Source organism: Lobosporangium transversale, assembly GCF_002105155.1.
Source record: "Lobosporangium transversale strain NRRL 3116 chromosome Unknown BCR41scaffold_6, whole genome shotgun sequence".
Taxonomy (NCBI): domain Eukaryota; kingdom Fungi; phylum Mortierellomycota; class Mortierellomycetes; order Mortierellales; family Mortierellaceae; genus Lobosporangium; species Lobosporangium transversale.
The window spans coordinates 416,883-435,652 of NW_019028984.1; the positions used below are offsets into that span (position 1 = coordinate 416,883).

At 42.5% G+C, this 18,770-nt stretch overlaps 8 protein-coding genes across 8 annotated transcripts; 6 read left to right on the top strand and 2 right to left on the bottom strand.

Annotated features, from left to right (window-relative positions):
- Nucleotides 1-35: 35 nt before the first annotated feature.
- BCR41DRAFT_393267 (hypothetical protein) lies at nt 36-1,262 on the top strand (the record flags this gene model as incomplete). Its single annotated transcript, XM_022028537.1, has 1 exon — nt 36-1,262. The coding sequence occupies one exon, from the start codon at nt 36-38 to the stop codon at nt 1,260-1,262; it is 1,227 nt and encodes a 408-aa protein (XP_021884420.1).
- A 594-nt stretch (nt 1,263-1,856) lies between these two features.
- On the top strand, nt 1,857-3,134 carry BCR41DRAFT_368203 (hypothetical protein; the record flags this gene model as incomplete). The annotated part of the gene is made up of 1 exon (XM_022026363.1): nt 1,857-3,134. The coding sequence occupies one exon, from the start codon at nt 1,857-1,859 to the stop codon at nt 3,132-3,134; it is 1,278 nt and encodes a 425-aa protein (XP_021884421.1).
- Nucleotides 3,135-4,522: 1,388 nt separating this feature from the next.
- BCR41DRAFT_393269 (hypothetical protein) lies at nt 4,523-5,863 on the top strand (the record flags this gene model as incomplete). Its single annotated transcript, XM_022028538.1, has 4 exons — nt 4,523-4,653; nt 4,759-4,797; nt 4,927-5,457; nt 5,683-5,863. 4 exons carry the CDS (start codon nt 4,523-4,525, stop codon nt 5,861-5,863), a joined length of 882 nt encoding a protein of 293 aa, XP_021884422.1.
- A 720-nt stretch (nt 5,864-6,583) lies between these two features.
- Nucleotides 6,584-8,502, top strand: BCR41DRAFT_368204 (hypothetical protein; the record flags this gene model as incomplete). The annotated part of the gene is made up of 2 exons (XM_022026364.1): nt 6,584-8,245; nt 8,341-8,502. The coding sequence occupies 2 exons, from the start codon at nt 6,584-6,586 to the stop codon at nt 8,500-8,502; spliced, it is 1,824 nt and encodes a 607-aa protein (XP_021884423.1).
- A 772-nt stretch (nt 8,503-9,274) lies between these two features.
- On the bottom strand, nt 9,275-10,547 carry BCR41DRAFT_419644 (hypothetical protein). The gene is made up of 2 exons (XM_022029791.1): nt 9,615-10,547; nt 9,275-9,485 (listed from the first exon to the last, which is right to left on the bottom strand). Exons 1-2 carry the CDS (start codon nt 10,390-10,392, stop codon nt 9,319-9,321), a joined length of 945 nt encoding a protein of 314 aa, XP_021884424.1. The 5' UTR covers nt 10,393-10,547; the 3' UTR covers nt 9,275-9,318.
- A 170-nt stretch (nt 10,548-10,717) lies between these two features.
- Nucleotides 10,718-11,687, top strand: BCR41DRAFT_419645 (hypothetical protein). Its single transcript, XM_022029792.1, has 3 exons — nt 10,718-10,827; nt 10,952-11,353; nt 11,463-11,687. The coding sequence occupies exons 1-3, from the start codon at nt 10,825-10,827 to the stop codon at nt 11,550-11,552; spliced, it is 495 nt and encodes a 164-aa protein (XP_021884425.1). The 5' UTR covers nt 10,718-10,824; the 3' UTR covers nt 11,553-11,687.
- On the bottom strand, nt 11,616-13,369 carry BCR41DRAFT_347735 (hypothetical protein). The gene is made up of 5 exons (XM_022023147.1): nt 13,206-13,369; nt 12,882-12,958; nt 12,571-12,685; nt 12,284-12,470; nt 11,616-12,193 (listed from the first exon to the last, which is right to left on the bottom strand). The coding sequence occupies exons 1-5, from the start codon at nt 13,325-13,327 to the stop codon at nt 11,801-11,803; spliced, it is 894 nt and encodes a 297-aa protein (XP_021884426.1). The 5' UTR covers nt 13,328-13,369; the 3' UTR covers nt 11,616-11,800.
- Nucleotides 13,370-16,032: 2,663 nt separating this feature from the next.
- Nucleotides 16,033-18,718, top strand: BCR41DRAFT_347738 (hypothetical protein). Its single transcript, XM_022023148.1, has 8 exons — nt 16,033-16,216; nt 16,350-16,509; nt 16,653-17,058; nt 17,207-17,480; nt 17,612-17,622; nt 17,701-17,722; nt 17,841-18,016; nt 18,137-18,718. The coding sequence occupies exons 1-8, from the start codon at nt 16,066-16,068 to the stop codon at nt 18,383-18,385; spliced, it is 1,449 nt and encodes a 482-aa protein (XP_021884427.1). The 5' UTR covers nt 16,033-16,065; the 3' UTR covers nt 18,386-18,718.
- Nucleotides 18,719-18,770: the final 52 nt, after the last annotated feature.

The window sequence follows — 18,770 nt, forward strand, 5'->3', positions numbered from 1 at the left end:
ACGTTTCTCGCCATATTATCCTCTTCTCCTGGCAAATGGAGGTTGAAAATAATCCTTCAGCCGATATACATGAGCTCCACCCCCGAGGCTCAAATGTATGGCTCTACGTGTACCAGGCTGTTCATCCAAACCATTCCCTTAAATGCATGAAAAATCAAAACCGGCTCAAGTTCGCGTCCTTGAATACCTGGAAAGACGTCAAAATCCTCGATTTCAAAGTACTAACAGATCCTCCTGAAGACTATCCAAACACATTCGGCAAAGTCAAAGCGGTGTATAAAAGTTGTGCCAACATCATTCCCGTTATGTCCAGGCATACTCGCCGGCTAGTCATGGCTTCGATTGCTTCCCTGAACGAGCTAGGTCCTGCATGCGTCAATCTGGTCCAATTCACTCACATCCCTGCTTCGTGGATGTGCTATGATTGGAGGGTATTTTCTCCTATCGACTACATGGATTCTATTATTGCACTTGAGCCTCATGCAGCCGAGATTCTTTCAGGCCTCATCCGGCGAAATCCAAAGCTCACATCCGTGTGCCTGCAGTTGCCCGCGGCTTATAATAACGTATTAGGGATTGTCGATGCCTTAGGCGCGCTACCTTACTTGAAAACTCTCGGCATCAGTGGGGAAACAGGATTAATTACGGATTTCAATCACACTTCTTCAGTTGTTCACAGAGTTATCGAGCGGTGCCAGAGCCTCAAGACTCTTGTTGTCGGCGGAAATATCTGTGGGTTCATCCCTGCTCCTACAACAGCTGCCCATGGCCCGGCTAAAGAAAACGTCATCTTGAACCACAGTTTGGAAACGTTGGACCTAGGAGGCACGATCCCACGCGACTGCCCTGATCTCGCCTCGTTGATCTGGAAGTGCACTCGTCTAAAAAACCTGATCCTTACCAGCGGATCAACCCCAAAGATGTTCCTGGACCTGGCAGATACTTTTTCTTTGCGATGCACACATCTCAGTGCTGTAACCCTAGAGTACTGCAAGCTGGAGCATGAATCTTTCTCAAAGCTCTTAGAATCATTCCTCAGGCTACACCACCTCAAGCTCTCGTATTGTTCAGGATTCAAGGCATCTATGATGATAGGCCCTTACGGGTTAAGAAGCCTAATGTATTTGGACACATTGGTGTTTGATTTCGACCCAAGGGACAGTGCTGGAATCCATGAGGCTGCAACAATGCTTGCAGTCTTGCCAGGGAACATGGATTACATTAAAGGCCCTTATATGGAATGGAGGCGTCCAAGACTTTAAAAATCTTATTCCTTCTAGTGGTCACCGGATCTGCTAGCCCTCATTTTTTACTTTCATTCTCTCTCTCTTTTTTTATTTTTTTTTATTTTATTAAAAAATTCACATTGTATAAAGACATTAATAAAGCATCAATTAGATAAGTATTCTTCAGAGTGTTCCTAGTGCTTATCATTTAGAAGAAACGAAGGCGGAGCCTGCTAGCTTAGTGGGCTTCCTGGTACATAAACCTGAATTAAATAATAATACAAGAAAAATGTAAATAAAGAAGCAAGCGGCAGATGTTTTTGACCTAATGCTGTAGTTATTAAGCCTTACAGTTGCTTTGGTAAATGCCACAAACTGCTTAGGGAGCATTCGCAGCTTATACTTGGTGTCCAAATGACTGGGCATATGAACGACAGATGCTATCTTCAATCAATGAGAGAAAAAAAGGCACAGGTTCATGGCTTTGGAGAGAAATTTCACTTATCTTTGGCTTCGTCTACCTCTTTCTTTAACTTACTTCTTACTTTATTTCTCTTTTCTACTGTCCTGCGAGCTTTCCATTCATCTTTGTTTAATTCCCTTCCCTAAGCTTCTTCATTCCACACGACAATGGCTATTATAGTTGGCTCTGCAGCCAATGTTAACTACGTCCACCCTCGTGGCCCAGATATCTGGCTTTACGTGGTTAGAGTCCTCTATCCGAATCAACCACTGAAATGCATGGAAGACCAAGTTTGCCTCCTTCACATGAACAAGGCAAATTGGACAGAGATCAATCTCCTTGACTTTAATTTGAAAACGGAGTTACCAAATAGCTACCCAGTTTCATTTGGCAAGGTCAAAGCTGACTTCAAGAACGGTAGCAGAGCTGCGCGTGCCATGGCCGAATTCATTCATTCACTGACTATAGCGTCCATGAGTTCGCTCAGCGCCTTGGGCCCAAAGTGTGTTAATCTGGTTCAGCTGACCCACATCCCTTCCGCATGGATATTGTATGACTGGACTGAAAAATATCCTTTCGAATATTTGAAGTCAGTCGCCGCATTCGACATTCGAGCGACTGAGATCCTTGCAAGCCTTATTCAGCGTAACCGGTCCCTTCAATCGGTTTGTTTGCAACTGCCCGCAGCGTATCGAAACCCGTTTGAAGTGGTTGATGCCTTGGGGACCCTGCCTCATCTAAAAACCTTGGGTATCAGTGGCGAAAGATCAATTTCTACGAAATACAACTTCACGTATATCATTATTCAAAGGATAATCGAGCGATGCCGAAACCTCCAGACCCTGGTCGTCGGTGGGAACATCTGTGGTACCTTCCCTACTTATGCAGCTCAGATCCGGTCCACCAATATCGCCAGTTTAAACCGCAGCTTGAAAACTTTGGACCTTAATGGGACAACTCCATTTGATTGTTTCGATCCCGAGTCAGTGATCAAGAGGTGTCCCAGGCTGGTGAAACTTGCTTTACCTAGCTGTATGCCACCAAATGTGCTCCTTGGCCTCTCGGAGATCCTTTCCAAGCACTGTAGGCTTATCGAGTGTGTGGTACTGGAATATTGTGAATTGGAAGAACTCTCTTTCAAAGCCTTTGTACGATCGTTCCATAGGCTTTCTCAACTAAAGATCTTGCGTTGTCCAGGATTCAAAGCTTCTATGCTGATGGACCTCCTCGATGTGAAGGGTCTATCTTTATTGGACACTTTGAGGCTCGAGTTTGATATAAAGGATCGAGCGGGGATGGAGGAAGCTGCAGTATTAATTGCTAGCTTGCCTGGAAACATTGATCATCCTAGGTTGCCCTGTATGCAATGGGTTCGTCGACTCGAGAGACCCATCATTCTGAGTAACCTCAGTTATGGTACAATAACACCTAATATTCGTATATGATAACAATTAAAAAAAAAAAAAAAAAAAAAAAAGAGCTAACGCGTTGATTTAAATAAAAACGAGCCACGGTTGGCTCTTGCGTTACCTGAATTACGTTCAAGATCGAATACGTAGCTCTGGTTGAAAGAAAATAGTAAACTATAATTTTGGGGGCAGCTGTTGCATACTTTACACAGCGCTCGTTGCATAAAGATTAAAGCAAATACTTTCCTTGTGCTTATGGACATACATCTAGGAAACAATCGTCATAGATGCGCTCTATCTATGTTACTCGCACACAGACTTGTAGCTATGCTTTTAATATGCTCTGATGAACATGATGAAATAAAAAACTTCTACAAATACTCCATGGTGCGATATGTCGGCCCACATATCATTCTCAGTTACTATACTACTCATCTTGCCTGCCAAAATCTTTTCACCAGTGAATACATGGGCAGTTTTGACTCGGTGTGTAGGGACCGGTTTTGAAACAGAAGGTGATTAAATCCTTGCCAAGAGTAACAAAGAAAAAGGATAAAGTCTCTTCTTGCTGTGCGGTGCTTTGCTGGTGACCTTGTGAGCGAGAGAGAGGGCAAACTTTTGGTGTCTGTGTGAATTGGATAGTCGGTAAAATATACGCATACAGGAGCACAGATCACAACGTGGTATCGAAGTTATAGCAGCAGCAAGATAGATATATACCGACGCGTTTGGGTGTCTTTCCTAGGGGTTTGTTATAGTGGCGACGAAGACGAGAATTGGTGCCTGTATGATTATGGCGTGGTCACCAAAGTAAAGTTTGTTTATTTCTTCTAGGGGCTTCTTTGGAAAATACATGTGTTTTGGTTCCCATTTGATTCGAATTGTCGAAAATGAAAACACCGCACCAGCACAGCGAGATGCCTTGTGTTTCTACATTACAGAAAGCAAAGAGGCACTTCAATCGCTTGTTCAACGGCCTGGTCATGTTCGTGTCCGTGATACGGATAAAAAAAGGAAATATACAAAGATTTGCACAACTTTTTTTTTTTTTTTTTTTTTTTTTTTTTTTTTTCGATGGCAACGTTAAAACATAAGCAAGGGGCCATTCAAGATAACAAGGCCAGATAGAACAGCACGGCGGAAGCCAACATGAAATGATCTGGAGTGAGTACCTGGGAAAGCAGTTCGAACAAACCAAAGCGGGAAAGGAAGAAGAGGAAAGCGGAGAAGGGGAGGAAAGTGGAGAAGGGGAAGAAGGCGGACATCAAAGGCAAAGGACGAGCCGATGATGTTGGAGGCGATGGTGGGGAAGGCAATAAAGGTGTTAGCCATGGAGGTTGTGGCGATGATGGTGGCAGTGGTGGAGTGGTCATGGTGATTTGCACAAAGAGTTTCGCACGTGCACAGCTACTTTAAAGCAAATCATGCGTAATGGACTTTTGAACGGTAACTCTGGTAGAGGTATGACAGGCTACCAAAGGGCCTTGGGCATTTTGGGGCAAAGTCAAAAAGCAATCACCAATGTTGGGGAAGAAATATCTGTGCTGGCACTAAGGTCGTGATCATCATAAGTAGCGGTCGATTAATGATATTGTGATGCCTGAGATGAAACCCTTAAAGAGGAAGAGATACTCATCTCTATTTGCTTTATTTATTGTAGATCGACAGCCAGGTCAGATACAACTCGTCAGCAGGGATCGTCAGGTGCCTCTTGCTCATGAGTGAACCCCTACCGGCCAAATACCTCCTTAAAGCCAGTGTTAAAGTTGAGCTTACTACAGAGGCGCTTCAATCACTAATCGAAGGCTGCGCTGATAATACGGGATAGAAGAACGGGTGCCATGCAGGTGGCCCCCAGTAAGGATAGCTCACTAACAATAGCAACGACGACCGCTGACATTGTCAGGGCCCACACTGCGCTCAGCAGTGTTCGAGAGGCATTGCAGTCGTTTGAGACGTCCATCTCCATGCTTAAGCAAAGTCGCAACCAACAACTCCGAGCAAAGCGAGCAGGACCTAAGCTGTGTGCAGCTGAACGAGGGTACGTACAGGGACATGATCTCAAGGCTTGTCGGGCGCAGACGTCGGCAGGATTGGGGTATCTGCCATCCGCAAGTACTGTACAAGCAGGTACATCTGCGTCATTCAGTGGTGCCTTGCCAGTGGCAGTCGTGACGATTGCAGCACCCGTTGCACGGCCAGTGATATCGCCTGCCGATGGCTGGTGTACTCGGTGCAATCGCCATCACATTACGAACCTGAAGTACGAGATTCATACACGTGAGCTAGTGTCCAAAGTCTCGACCGAGAGTTCAGTCTGTGCTTCTGATCGGGGAAGCCGATACAAGTGTCGGGAATCGTATAGGAGGAAACCAACAAAGGGGAGGGGCAAAGCTGAAGGAACATGTGTGATGCTGTCCAATTGGAGTGACGGATGAGTATCGAGCCTCGAAGGTCTGTGTCTTCTGCTTTTCCAGGTGCGACAAGCCAGGGCTCGACGAATCATATAGGGAAAGATCAAGACAGTTAATCTCTATAGTGCTGCTGAATATATCAGTCCAAGTTATCCATCTCTCCGGTACAGGTATGCTGTTGAGTCTCGAGAAACTCATGCGGGTGCTGCGATAGCAATAGCAGGTGCATCGGTATTGCTCAGCAACGAAAGACAGACGCCACCTTTCTTCTCTCGTCAAGTGAATCCATCCCAGATCAATACCACGGCAGCGACGACAGCAACCATCACTACTACATACACCAATAAATAAATACTGGATAAAAATGAAGCTCACAACATCATTAAATGATGTCCTGGAGTCCCCAAGCGGACGCTGGGATTTTGTGTGTCTTCATGGGGTTTTTTTAATTGCATAAAGTTACCTTTATAGCAGTCACAATTTTGCTAATGAATTTAATTGGTGGCAAACCATGTTGTGGCTGTAGCTTTTTTGTTAAAAGACATCCGATGTCAAACGTAGAATAAACAAAAACCCAGTTGAGGCATGGATCGCAATCGAAAGAAAAAAAGAGCAAGCAACACCAGCAATAATGCCTCCCAGCAACGACATCAACATGTCAGCAAGATTGATCCCATGTGTATGCCAGAAGTCTTGATGAACATCATGCAATTCTTGGACCGGCGATCGCTTAACACCTGTAAGTTGGTCTCTCGGTTCTGGAGGTCATGTGCTTTACCTGTGAGCTATGAACAGTATATTGTGTATATGGATGACATATTCAGCACTTTCAAGAGCGATAGCAGAGGCTTTGACGGCAGTGAAAGCACCCGTGATGTGCTTACGTCCAGAATAGCGAAAGAAAAGTTATCAGCTCTCTCCTATGTTTCTCGTAGGATCAAGTCCTTGAGGGTGTATTTCTCTAGTGGATCAGGAAATTCAACGTATAATTCAAAACTATGGGTGGAGCACGAAGACCAATTCTCGTTCGATCATCTCCTTCACCTTGATTTTTCTACTGTTTCCTTCGACATGGGAGGCAAAATTAGCGATATGTTTGAGCCTTACAATCTATTTTACTCGATCATCTCTAGCGCCTCATTGCTGCGCTCACTGGAAATGAAGATCGGACCATATAGTCAGGCGATTGTGACCCTATTGAATGTCTTAATTCCCTCCTCCAGTGGTGGTCCTCGGGGTGGATCAAGGTCAAATCAAACGTGGAGCTGGCGACATTGTCTCAAACGACTAGCTTTATTAGATGCTGGTATCAGCAATAGCTCTAGTTCATACATATTCGATTATACTTTCCAAGCTTTGCTGGGTTCACCGTATGCTCGCAGAACATCATCAAAATCCCAAGAAAATGGCCTTATGGAGACATTTCCAGGAGTCCAGGGTTGTGGGAGTATCAGTAACAATCTTGAGTACATCAGCAATGCCACCAATGCTATCACCAACACTAAGTCGACTGATATCCTTAGTAGTGCCGTCAATTCTATCAATAATATCGATAGTGATCCTTATCCTAATTTTAGTTTGGAGGAACTAGAGGTTCGTTACTGCACAAACAGCAGACAATATCCTGAGCTATCTTTCAACTGCCACAGCCCAGAGGACTTAATTATTCCACTGCGCTCATTAGCCCTCATAAATTATGATGTCTGTGGCTTGGATAGTGAACTAATGGATGATGGCGGAACTTTCGAAGAGGGGTTGATTCTGTCCATTTTAAAGCGCTGTCCTTTGCTTGAAGAGCTCACCATTTCATTTGATATCAGTGATATCGAATATTTCTCCGGTAAACCCGACTTCCGACTCTTGTCTTCCTCCGCATGTTTCCATGAAGCCATCGTGGATTACCATGGCACTATGTCTATGGAAGATTGGACCCCGAAAACCGGTTCATTCGTCAAGAAAATGTACCGATATTGTCCTCGCCTAAGGTCCATCCATTTCGGGATGATGTATGATCTAAGTGCAAACCATTGGGTGGAGATGATGGACCTTTATGGAAGTCAACTTGAATCTTTGAACGTCTGTGGTTCTTATACTTTTGACACTTTGGCTCTCATGACCTTGATTGGCCCGCCTGTTAATCACCCAATTCGAGCATTATCAACTGAGAATCTACATCGCTTAACATCGCTGAATATCAATGGCGCATCAACCTTGTGCGACAAGCATTGCATTTTCTTGCTCTTTCGACATTTGAAGGCGCTCAAGGCTTTACACGCTCGAAGCGTCAATATTGATGCCGTGACTTTGATTGGATATGATTGGGCTTTCAAGGATATAGAGACGCTGGAAATTTATGTGTCAGTTCCGAAGCAGTTCCAGTGTTACATTTTCCCAGCTATGACTTATTCATGGAATGAGGTTGAGGCGAATTGGGATTTAGAAAAGGATTGTGATAACTGGAATGATCTGGAGTTCGAAGAAGGTGACGATGGCGATGACGATGGTATATATGAAGTGAGATACAAGCCAAGATTCCGGCCGAGAGGCGATAGCCACCTCGCAGAACATATGAAATGTCTTACTAGGGAACAGAGAGAAAGTGGCGATATTACAGAGAAATCGCCAATTAGGACATTGCAGGACATGTTAGAAGAAGAGGAGGATGAAGAAGAAGAAGAAGGAGAAGGCATATCAAAGGGAAAGAAGGGTAAGGATGGCTATGTGAAGAGAGAGGTTAAGAAAACGAAGATTGGCATCGAGGTGGGGAAGTCAGATGAAGTAGACAGTTCTTGTTCAGACTCAAGCTCGGATTCAAGCTCAAGCTCTAGCTCGGACTCAAGCTCCAGCTCGGACTCAAATTCAAGCTCAGACTCAGGCCCCAGCTCGGATTCAAGTTCAAGCTCAAGTTCGGACACGGATTCGGATTCGGATTCGGATTCGAGCTTAGAATCAAGCTCAGAATCAAGCTCAACTACAAACTCAGCTTTTAATTCGAACATCAACATAGACTCGAACTATGAAGGGGATCTTTATTGCTTTCAGTGTAATGACCCGAGTTTTGAATTGAACTTAAAAATGAGGACATTGAAGCCTGAAGAGTATCGGAAACAAATCCAGATTAAAGTCTGTGAACAGCTGGGTCGCTTGAAAAAGCTAAAACGGCTCGCATTGGAGGGTCCAAAGGGAAAGTTGTATGACGAGGGGAGGTTTGGTTGCTTGGATTTGACATTGGAGACTGGGCTGGATCAGCTGAAACCTCTACAGGAGAGTTTGGAAGAGCTGGTCGTATACCAACTGGAAGAACTTTTGTGTGTGCGTAAAGAAGAAGTTGAGTGGATCGCACAGAACTGGATTCATCATAAGAACAAACGTTGGTTACGAGAACATGCACCGCAGGCACTAGCCCCAGAGGATAGAGTTCCTCCTGTAAATGAGGCACAAGATTACTTTGTCCCATGTCCCAAGTTAAAATTGCTCGCCGGCGTTTCGATTTCTGGCTATGGTCAACCTGTAGCCCAGACAATGTTTAATATTCATTGGCTCAAAACTCAATGTCCTTCACTTCAGGTCAGGGAGCATTCTCCGGCAGTGGCACCATCACCATCTTCATATTTTTTCGATTTCTCAACCCCTGGAACCCTTGAAGACTTTTAAATAAATTAAATTAAAATAGAGTAGAAAAGGTGTATCATGCCACACTAACATTACTATGATTAAACAGTGGGTTTTTCTGTTGACAAGTTTATGTAATGCTGTTAATCTATGCATGCTCTTTTTATTTTTCTTTTTTTCCTCAAATGTTGTGATTACAAATAACTCCTCTCGCTCTTGGGAGGCTTTGGTTTCCTAGGCCCTGCTGGCGATACCCGCGATACTGACGCTGATGCGGAGGATGGTGCTGGAGAAGGGTCCTCAGAAGCAATTTCCTTGTCCTTGCCAAACACGAAGTCCTGTTTTTCTGCTGATATCAATACTACGCACACCATGCAAAAAAAAAAATAGCAGCAACAGTAACTTATGTTAGTAACAATGTGTCTTTTTTTTATTTTTTTTAATACAGCCTCTTTACCAATAAAGAAAGAAGAAAAAAGAAAAAACTTACAGTCTTCAAAATACTTGTCGTCGACTTGCTCCTCTCTCTTGCTTCGATCCGCACCAATGGTTAACAAAGATTCCTCCTCTTCAATAGATTCTCCTCTCTTCAGCTTGTCTCTCATATCTGTTAACACGCCAATCTTCCATTCCTGTTTCTCTTTCAGATCCTTAGCTTCACCCTTGATCATTAACAAATGGACAGGTAATGAGCCTATGGCAGACCAATAAATGATGTGATATAAAATGTACCAAAACTTCGATTTTTTTGCCTTTGGCGGCGGCGCTGATGATGTGGACTGTGAATCAAAAGAGTCTGATTTAGCTCCTGTTTCTGATGACGAGTTGCTGCTTTCTGCTGATCTCTTATCATGATGAAGGGTTGATTCTGATTCTGAAGTGGTAGAAGTCCCTGATACGGTTGTGGTATCTCGGCTTAGATCTGCGATCACTTGTTCGATTGGCTTGACATTTTCATTTATATCTAGCATAGACCGTTCTGGCGTAAGTTTTGATGGCTGAACTGCTGTAGGCGGTATTTCCTCTACAGGTCCAACTCCTGGTTCTGATTTTGATCTAGATCCAGATCCAGATCTAGACACCGATGCAGTGTGATTGTTGATATTAGCTGATAAGTATCTGCTCTGCCGTATGATAGTTATTGCTGGTTTATTTGTAGTCAAGAGCATTTTGTTTTTAGATGTAGTAGGCACTCCATAGTGGTGGTGGTGGTATCGTTGGAGTCGCAGGATCCGTGCCACAGTTTGATATGATGTTGATGTATTCATCACTGTGTTGTAAAAGGATTATGGCCCAGCTGTCAGGTCTTAGCGAAATTCTTCTTGGAGCACGTTCTTTTTTTTTTTCCTGTTATAAAGTAATTTGATGCAGTTACAGGTTTGATGTCGGAATGATCAGACGTTCAAGTTGAAGTTGTTGTTTGCAGAAAAAAGAAAAGGAATTAAGGGTTACTTAGTCAGAGCAGGAAAGGAAATTGTCAGTGCGCGCGTTCTGTCTGAGAAAAAAAAAAGGGGCATTTGCAGAGCATCACAGGATATGTCATAGGAATCAACGTCAATGACGATATGTATAAAAGAAGGCTAAAGAAACCACCATGCACAATTCAAACTTCTTGCATCCACAATTCACATCCTCTCTATTTTCTTCATTCATATACACAATACACAAACACATTCACATTTATACTCATTTAACACATCATGGTAAGGCCAAGCAGTTGCTGTTGTCGTCTTGAAGCAACAATTGAGAGACTCTTGTTTCAACTGGTTCAACCCTTTCGCTCACTCTCTGCTCCAACACGTTTTTATGCTTCTTATGAAATACTAGTCCGTCCGTCGTCAGAAAAAGGCCAAGCGCGCCATCCGTCAAAACTCAAATGTGTTCGCCATGTTTGATCAGAAACAGATCGTGGAGCTCAAAGAGGCCTTTTCACTTATTGATCATGACACAGATGGATTTATTGACCGTGAGGATTTAAAGGATATGTTAGCATCCTTGGGGCAGTCACCTACAGAGGAATATATTGAAGACATGATCTCAGAAGCTCCTGGAAGTATCAATTTCACAATGTTTTTGACTCTCATGGGAGAAAAGTTATCTGGAACTGACCCAGAACATGAGATTCTGCAGGCATTCGAATGTTTCGATGAGGGAGGAACCGGTATGTGTAATGCAGAGGAGTTACGGGAATGGATGACTACTATGGGCGACCGGTTTACAGATGATGAAGTAAGTATAAGAGCTACGGCAATTACAGTTTGGCGAGCTATGAGCCATATACGAAAAGTCGTTAATCAATTATAACATTCTCTTAAAAAAATCGTGTGTATTCACTTAGGTTGACATCATGTTTAAAGGAGCAACAATCGACAGGGACGGCAACTTTAATTACAGAGAATTTGCGCGGGTACTAAAGCACGGCGAGTAGTGCAGATCTAATTCAAGTATGGACTGCGCTAGACCTTTCGCCCAGCTTCTGTTCATACTCCCCTTTTTTGTATTCACATAACACCTGATATTGATACTACAGCTAATAAAAAACAACAACAACAACAGCAAGAGCAACAACAAAAACCCCTGGTGTCCTTCCTTCGTACTTTTTGCACTTTCTTGTAAATATATATTTCACATGTGAGAGTTGCTTCTCTTCAAGACTATGCTATTCTTTCCAATACTTTAAATACCCTTGCCTCCAGTCACCTCCAACGTATGACCTGTGATATAGGACGCAAAAGGACTGCACAGCATCAAGACAGATCCTGCAGCCTCGTCCACATGTCCAACACGCTTCAGGGGTGTGTCCGCAAAAAGAGCTGCTTGAACAGAGGTATTATCCTTATCTCTCGCGGGAATACCTAATGAAACCTTTTGTCCATCGATCACAATGTTCTCTCCAGCCTTGGCGCGCGTCAAGCGTGTATCCACTGGTCCGAAGGCCACGGTGTTGCAACGGACACCAAATGAACCCCATTCCTTGGCTACAGTCTTGGTCAATCCTACAATGCCGGCCTTGGCAGTCGCATAGTTAGCCTGGCCAAGATTTCCATGAAGACCAGAAACTGAAGAGACCTAGAGGGGAAAAATAAAAAAAATTAATATGTAGGAAACGTGCAAAAGTTTTTTTTTTTTTTTTTTTTTTTTTTTAAGTAGGACCATTACGTTGACAATAGAACGAGGCTCGCCATCTTTCAGGCGCATGTATTTAGCAGCAGAGCGGATGATACGGAAGGGCGCAACGTTGTGTACATCCAACATTAGCTGGAATTGCCTGTCGCTAGTTTTGTGGACCATTCCATCGAATGTGAATCCTGCATTGTTGACAATAATGTTGATCTTTCCAAAGACTCTTTTGGAAGAAGAGGAAAAAAATAAAAATGTCAACCATTTTATCCCCTTACAAATTCCCGATTTCTTTGCGTGGTTAAACATTCAAGAGCGTATATTACTTCACAGACTCCTCAATAAGACGGTCAGGGAAGGCAAGATCGGTCACATCACCACTAACAGCAATGGCTTTACCTCCAGTAGCTTTGATTTGTTCAGCAATGGCCCTACCCTTGTCTTTTTATTGAAGAAACAAAAAAAAAAAAAAAAAAAAAAAAAAAACTCAATTGTTAAGAACGATTATGCATATTGGAATGTGTTGCACGAGCATTGCTGCACTCGGTACTTTTTTTTTTTTTTATTTCACACAACTTTTGATTCCGGGACAAAGTTTTTGGTCCAAGAGGTAAATTCCATTTCAAACATAACTTACTATCGTCAAGATCGCTGACCACAACGCTAGCGCCTTCTTTTGCAAAAAGAAGGGCAGTGGCAGCTCCAATACCCTGGCTAGAAACGCAATGATAAAAAAAAGATTAGTTTTGAAGAATGTTCACTAGCGTGAAGGAAAGATAGTTAAAGGATGATGGCAGCATTTTTGAAGAAATGCCTGGGATGTTTGACCGTTGTACTTGATCCCTGATAGAAACGCCATACGTTTGATTTGGATTTTCTCCTTCATTTACCCAATTGCTCGGCTTGGGATATGTTTTATTCACACAAACAATGTATTTTAATGAAATTAAAGAACACATACCCGGCGCCGGTTATTATAGCGACCTGGTTAGTAAGCAAGCCGCGAGGATGAGAAGCAGAGGAGGCTGAAGCAGAGAGGTGGTTCATAAGAACTGAAACACGGCTGGCTGCAGTCGTAGACATTTTTAAAAAAAAAAATGGAAATGTTGAGTGAATGAAAGAATGAATGTCAAGAATGAGTTTGGAGAAAATACCCACGGGCGAATTTTAAAATGCACGCGTCTCTCTGGCGTTGCACCAACCATATCACAGCGATTTTTTTTTTTTTACTTTACAGGTCCACATGCCTCGAATGTAAGCAAACCATGCCGATTTCCTTACTACTACAGAAATAACATCAAGCCTTGCTGGTCCGCTTGCGAGCTTGCTGGCCCTACTACAAAATAAGGGCGCACAACGTCCTATCGATGCGTTCGAAAGCAGTATGAGAGGGAAAGCAGAAATAACGGAAGACGTTTCTGGCGGAAAACCACAGTTTAGAAACCAAGTATCAGGCAGAAGTGCCCCCTTGGGATTACTGTTCGCTCAGAGAAGGGGCCAGGGCAGAGTGAGCCCAGCGAAACCGCGCCTTTTATCAAGTACAAGTAGAGATCGGCAGCATCCTGCAGGGCTCTTCCATTAATATGATAATCTATGCAGATCCTGTGTAATGAGGGCCAGGAGGTACGTGTCTTATGAGATAACTTCAAATGGGCTTTATTTTGAGCTCTCTACAGAGTGGAGGCCAGCAGGAGATTGATTTGTTTTATTAGCACCCGTTATCTTTCCGGGTAGGCTAAGCACCGTAACGCATTACTTAGTACAATCACTCATAGGTGGCAAATAGATACGTTTCTAGATGAAGCGTTTAAAAGCATGTTGTGTTTGTGGCGGTAACCCCATGTGAACATGCTGAGAACTCTACACGAAGCACCAAACTGAAGAACACGCTTGGTCAATTCAGTTTCCACTTCAGGATACAAAGCAATGCCTGTTGCTATATTATATTGCATGTGCAACTTGCAAAGTATATTTTATAGAGAAAACATCGCCAGCTGCACACGTCTTGGCGCACTAGGAAGGCCCTTTTTTCGAGAGACCAAAACTGGCCCTTCATCATTACGATCAAAAACGTTTATTGAAAAAAAAAAAAAAAAAAAAAAAAAAATCGAAGCATTGGCGCTGGACTTCATCCCAGTATAGTTTTACTTCTTTTATTTCTTTGTGTTAATGTGTCTCACATTTGTGCCACTGCATGCATTTTGTTTAAACGTTCAACATGGATGGATATAATCCACGCTACATGCTTGGCCTTCCCTTGCTTGAGGAGAGATTACCCAGATTGATCGCCTTTTTTTAGATCAGGAAGCAAGACAGCTCACCAGTCAGAGGCATTTTCTTTTTCCCATTTTCGGTGGGTCAAGTCCAACTATGCATGACATCTCTCTGAAATTGGCTTCATTTTGATGAGTGCATCAAGCATTATGTAGCTCCTATGCATCTACTGCAACAGGTCGGCGACTTGATGCGAGCATTTTAGCTTGTACCCGGTTTATAAGAGCTCGTGAATAATCTATTGCTAGTTTCATTGTCCTTGAAAGTAATACCCCAGATGGCAGATCCGCAGAGCATTTCCAATGCAGAGAGCATTGGTATAGTTGAGTCGTATAGTTGACGCGCGTTATGTGCTATATACAATGCTAGTTTCCTTTGAAGAGCAAGTGTACCAAAAAAGAAACCTTTGCCTTAATTGCATTGTATTATTGTTATGCATACAAACACCAACGTTGAGTTCTAGTTCTTTGTTCTGATAAGAGACAGACAAGGGCCAGACCAGAAAGAGGATAACAAGCGCTTGCGCTTGGGGCACATTCACTCCCAAGGATAAATTACCAGCGAATGTCACAGGGCCAAACAAATAAGCAAACTCGGTCTTTACAAATCTTGGATTCACACTACAATCGATTGGCACATTCTTTCTTCACTGTCTGACAAACAAGTAAAAAAAAAAAGTTGGCAGAAGATGCAGAAGATTGGTTTACATCATCAGGAGCGTTCAATTGTATTTTTTTTTTCCTGTGCCTAGAAGCCTGCCCAAATGGATTGAACACCTGTGTTCAACTGCTGTGCGAGGGCTCACAATTTATTCGATCTGCAAAGTTTATAGGATCGAAGGCCCTATAGTAACAGTTTATCATCCTGGAGCCTCTCAATGTTAATAATATATACATATACAGTGCACAGGCAACCAGAAATTGCTGGATGCAAGTTATCAAAAAGTAGTACAAGAAGTAATCAAGTTTACAGAACTTATTGCAGCAATAGCATTGTGGATGATAAATATATGTACTGTACATATTTGTCGTGTAGTATGCATGAGGAGGTGTCATCGGGAGGTTGGACTGGTTCCAGCAGAGCAGCAGAAACTGGATTGTGATTTATCCTATCTACAACAGCTCTCTTCATTTGTGGCGTGCAGGTGCCCCCTCCTCCAGATGCATCATGCAAAAGACGATGAACACAAGAACTTTTTTTTTTTTTTTTTTTTTTTCTTGTCCGTTAGAGAGTACACAGCATACAAATTTACACAAATGCATCCAGGAAAAGAGCATCGTAACTGCAACCGCTTTGGTTGGGGTACCGAAACCACGCTTTCTTTCCTTTTCTTTCTTTCTTTTTTTTTTTTTTTCTCCTTTTTGTCTTTGGTATGCTGATCATCTTTTCTCTTTGTCATTGTTCATTGTTCATTCATCTCAATCCCTACTCTTCATTCTTCATTTACATCGTGTCATCTTTTTTCCTCTTTAAGGGCGAAGAATAATTGATTAATTAATTAATTTTAATAATACAAAAAAAAAAAAAAAAAAAGTTATTAGAAAGAGATGGAAGAATCAACAGCAGAGTCCACTTCTTACAGACCAATGGTGGTCATTGTGGGGGCTGGTTTAGGTGGTCTGTTCTTGGGTATTCTTCTTGAACGTGCTCGCATCCCATACCGCATCCTCGAGCGTGCCATTGAGGTCAAACCGTTGGGTAATACAGATTAACCTCGCTTTGGCATGCTTAAGAGATAATGCAGCATATATATAATTGCTTTTACATACTACTGTTTCTACTGCTGATTCGAAAAAGGGCCATTCTTGTTTTTTACCACTTTGATCCACAGGTGCGGGCGTGACACTAAATGTCAATATCATGCCTGCATTTGAGCAGCTTGGCCTGCTGGATGACCTCCTGAAGATTGGCATGCCAGTTTACGACGTGAATCTGTTCAATGAAAAGATGCAGAAGATAGGGACTGTCTCTGGCATGAACAGGAGAGCCATGTAATACTTTTAAATGAATGACAATAATAATGAAGGACATCTTTCACTCTCTTTTATCCGGATATTTAGCCATTTAAAGTTTTATTCACGTATCCACTTTTTTCCATCTTATTTTGTTTTACTTTATTGTTTTTTTCTTACAGTGATGGGTACGACACCCATCTCTTCACACGCAAAAAACTGTACGACTTGTTGTTGAAGCATGTCCCGGAGCACAAGATTTCATTCGGGAAACGCGTCGTTAACATTGAAGAGCGGGACAGCAAGGTCTTTATTCAATGTGCAGATGGATCCATTCATGCGGCCGATATCCTTGTCGGAGCTGATGGAGCCTACAGTACCGTTCGTCAAGCACTTTACAAAGGACTGGATCAACGAGGTCTGTTGCCAAAATCAGATCTCAAGAAACTAGCTGCTGGGTATATCAATATCATTGGAACTGCACAACCAATAGCAAAAGGCGATCCAACAGCAATGCTCAACAAGTACCCACAATTAAAAGAAGATACGGTGCAGTTTTCAAGTGTTATTGGCCAAAAGCAATTGTCGGTATGTTTTTAATTCTTCACAAAGCCCTTGCTGCAAACACAAAACAAAAAGAGCGATGATTGTCGAATACAATTTTACTTTCACTTTTTATTTCTCATGCTTGTGTGGTAAGAGACCTGATGTGTACCACTTTGCTTTAACATATTAGTGGGGTGTTGCAAGTGCAAAGGACAACGAAGTCACATGGGGTATAGCATACCAATTGTCAGAGAAGGAAGCAGGCGATCAGCTCAAGAGCTCAGAATGGAACCCTGAATCCAGCAGTGATATGCTCCGAGGTTTTTATGATCTACCTTGTCCTTGGGGTGGCACTATGGGCGAAATCATTGAAGCCACACCCAAGGAAATGCGCTCAAGAGTCGTTTTGGAAGAGAAAGTCTTTGAGACTTGGCATCATGGGCGAGTTGTCCTTATAGGAGATGGTAAAGCACAACAACAGCAATAACAAAAAAAAGGGTGTTAGCAGAGAGATAAGACCATGCATTAAGTCGTTTTTCTTTTCTCTCTCTTTTTTTTTAATTATTATTAAAATGATCAATCCTGGGATGACTAGCCTGCCACAAGGTAAAAAATATTGACAACAAATATAAAATATAGAAAATATATAAAATATGCTGACATTTTCACTTTTTTTCTTAACAGATGCTCATAGGCGCTGGTTTAGGTTAGTAGGCACTTTATAGAATATCTGGCTTCTAAAAACCATAGAGTTCTAATCATCAACGTGGAAACTGACAGCCCTTATTCTTTTTTTTTTTTTTTTTTTACTTTGTACTTGACAGGCGCCGTAAATGCGCTCCAGGATGCTGTGGTCCTTTCGAACTGCTTATACGACTTGCCCAATATAAATGCAGAGAGTATCAAAGCTGCATTCCAAGAGTACTACGAACAACGATACAGCCATGCAGTCAAGGCCTTCAAGTTGAGTAATATGGTTTCTGGAGTTATGAATGGCACGGTAAGTGTTTGAATAACCTTTATCGATTAAAGGAATCATAGTTGCAATCGTTTCAATCGTGCATGTGTCTTTGGCTCACAAATCTTTGTGCCTTTGTTAAAAAAAAAAAAAAAAAAAAAGTCTTGGAAACAGAGGATTATGCGTTATATTTTATTAAACTATATTCCGGCCAAGTTGCATGAACGTAGTTATGCAGAGTCAACAGCATATCGTCCTCAGTGTAATTGGCTTCCCCTTGTAGCCAAAAGAGGGACAGGGGCGGTTTCACCACAAAAGCCATCTAGACGGTATACAGAAGAACAGGCACGCGCTAAAGCTGCCGTTCCCGTATCACACATCGTAGCCAATGCGGCTGCAGCGGTTGTCTAATAATAAAGACTCAAGAATATTAGACGATAGAATGTATTACGGACGGTATCCATATTTGTACAAGCGGTAGTAACCATGAGCAATAATGGTATCGATTGTGGACGAGGATCAACCATGCTGCGCTGAACATCTTTATTTTATTTTGTTTTTCTCGCCATCTTTCGATGAAAGGTCATGTACATGTACATGTAGAACATATACATAATGGTGCACTACATGGATTGTTTGGAGACCACTCCCCTCTAATTGACCCAATTGAGCAATTATGCTTCTTTTCTTTCTTTTTATTTAAAATCCAAACTAAAGTCGTGGGCTGAGTACGGAAGAGGTCGGGAATATTTACTGCGCATGTCATTCATGTCATGACTTTTTTTTATAAAAGTTG

What these genes read in the sequence shown, in the direction of transcription:
- BCR41DRAFT_347735 (XM_022023147.1), bottom strand. Translation starts at nt 13,327, where the DNA reads ATGTCTACGACTGCAGCCAGCCGTGTTTCAGTTCTTATGAACCACCTC. An exon ending in GGTCAGCGATCTTGACGATA is followed by an intron (nt 12,686 to 12,881) that starts GTAAGTTATGTT and finishes TTCAATAAAAAG; the next exon opens with ACAAGGGTAGGGCCATTGCT. An exon ending in AGCCTCGTTCTATTGTCAAC is followed by an intron (nt 12,194 to 12,283) that starts GTAATGGTCCTA and finishes TTTCCCCTCTAG; the next exon opens with GTCTCTTCAGTTTCTGGTCT.
- BCR41DRAFT_419645 (XM_022029792.1), top strand. An exon ending in ACCGGTTTACAGATGATGAA is followed by an intron (nt 11,354 to 11,462) that starts GTAAGTATAAGA and finishes GTATTCACTTAG; the next exon opens with GTTGACATCATGTTTAAAGG.
- BCR41DRAFT_419644 (XM_022029791.1), bottom strand. Translation starts at nt 10,392, where the DNA reads ATGAATACATCAACATCATATCAAACTGTGGCACGGATCCTGCGACTC. An exon ending in CGACAAGTATTTTGAAGACT is followed by an intron (nt 9,486 to 9,614) that starts GTAAGTTTTTTC and finishes TGGTGTGCGTAG; the next exon opens with TATTGATATCAGCAGAAAAA.
- BCR41DRAFT_347738 (XM_022023148.1), top strand. Translation starts at nt 16,066, where the DNA reads ATGGAAGAATCAACAGCAGAGTCCACTTCTTACAGACCAATGGTGGTC. An exon ending in TTGGCCAAAAGCAATTGTCG is followed by an intron (nt 17,059 to 17,206) that starts GTATGTTTTTAA and finishes TTAACATATTAG; the next exon opens with TGGGGTGTTGCAAGTGCAAA. An exon ending in CTGGAGTTATGAATGGCACG is followed by an intron (nt 18,017 to 18,136) that starts GTAAGTGTTTGA and finishes AAAAAAAAAAAG; the next exon opens with TCTTGGAAACAGAGGATTAT.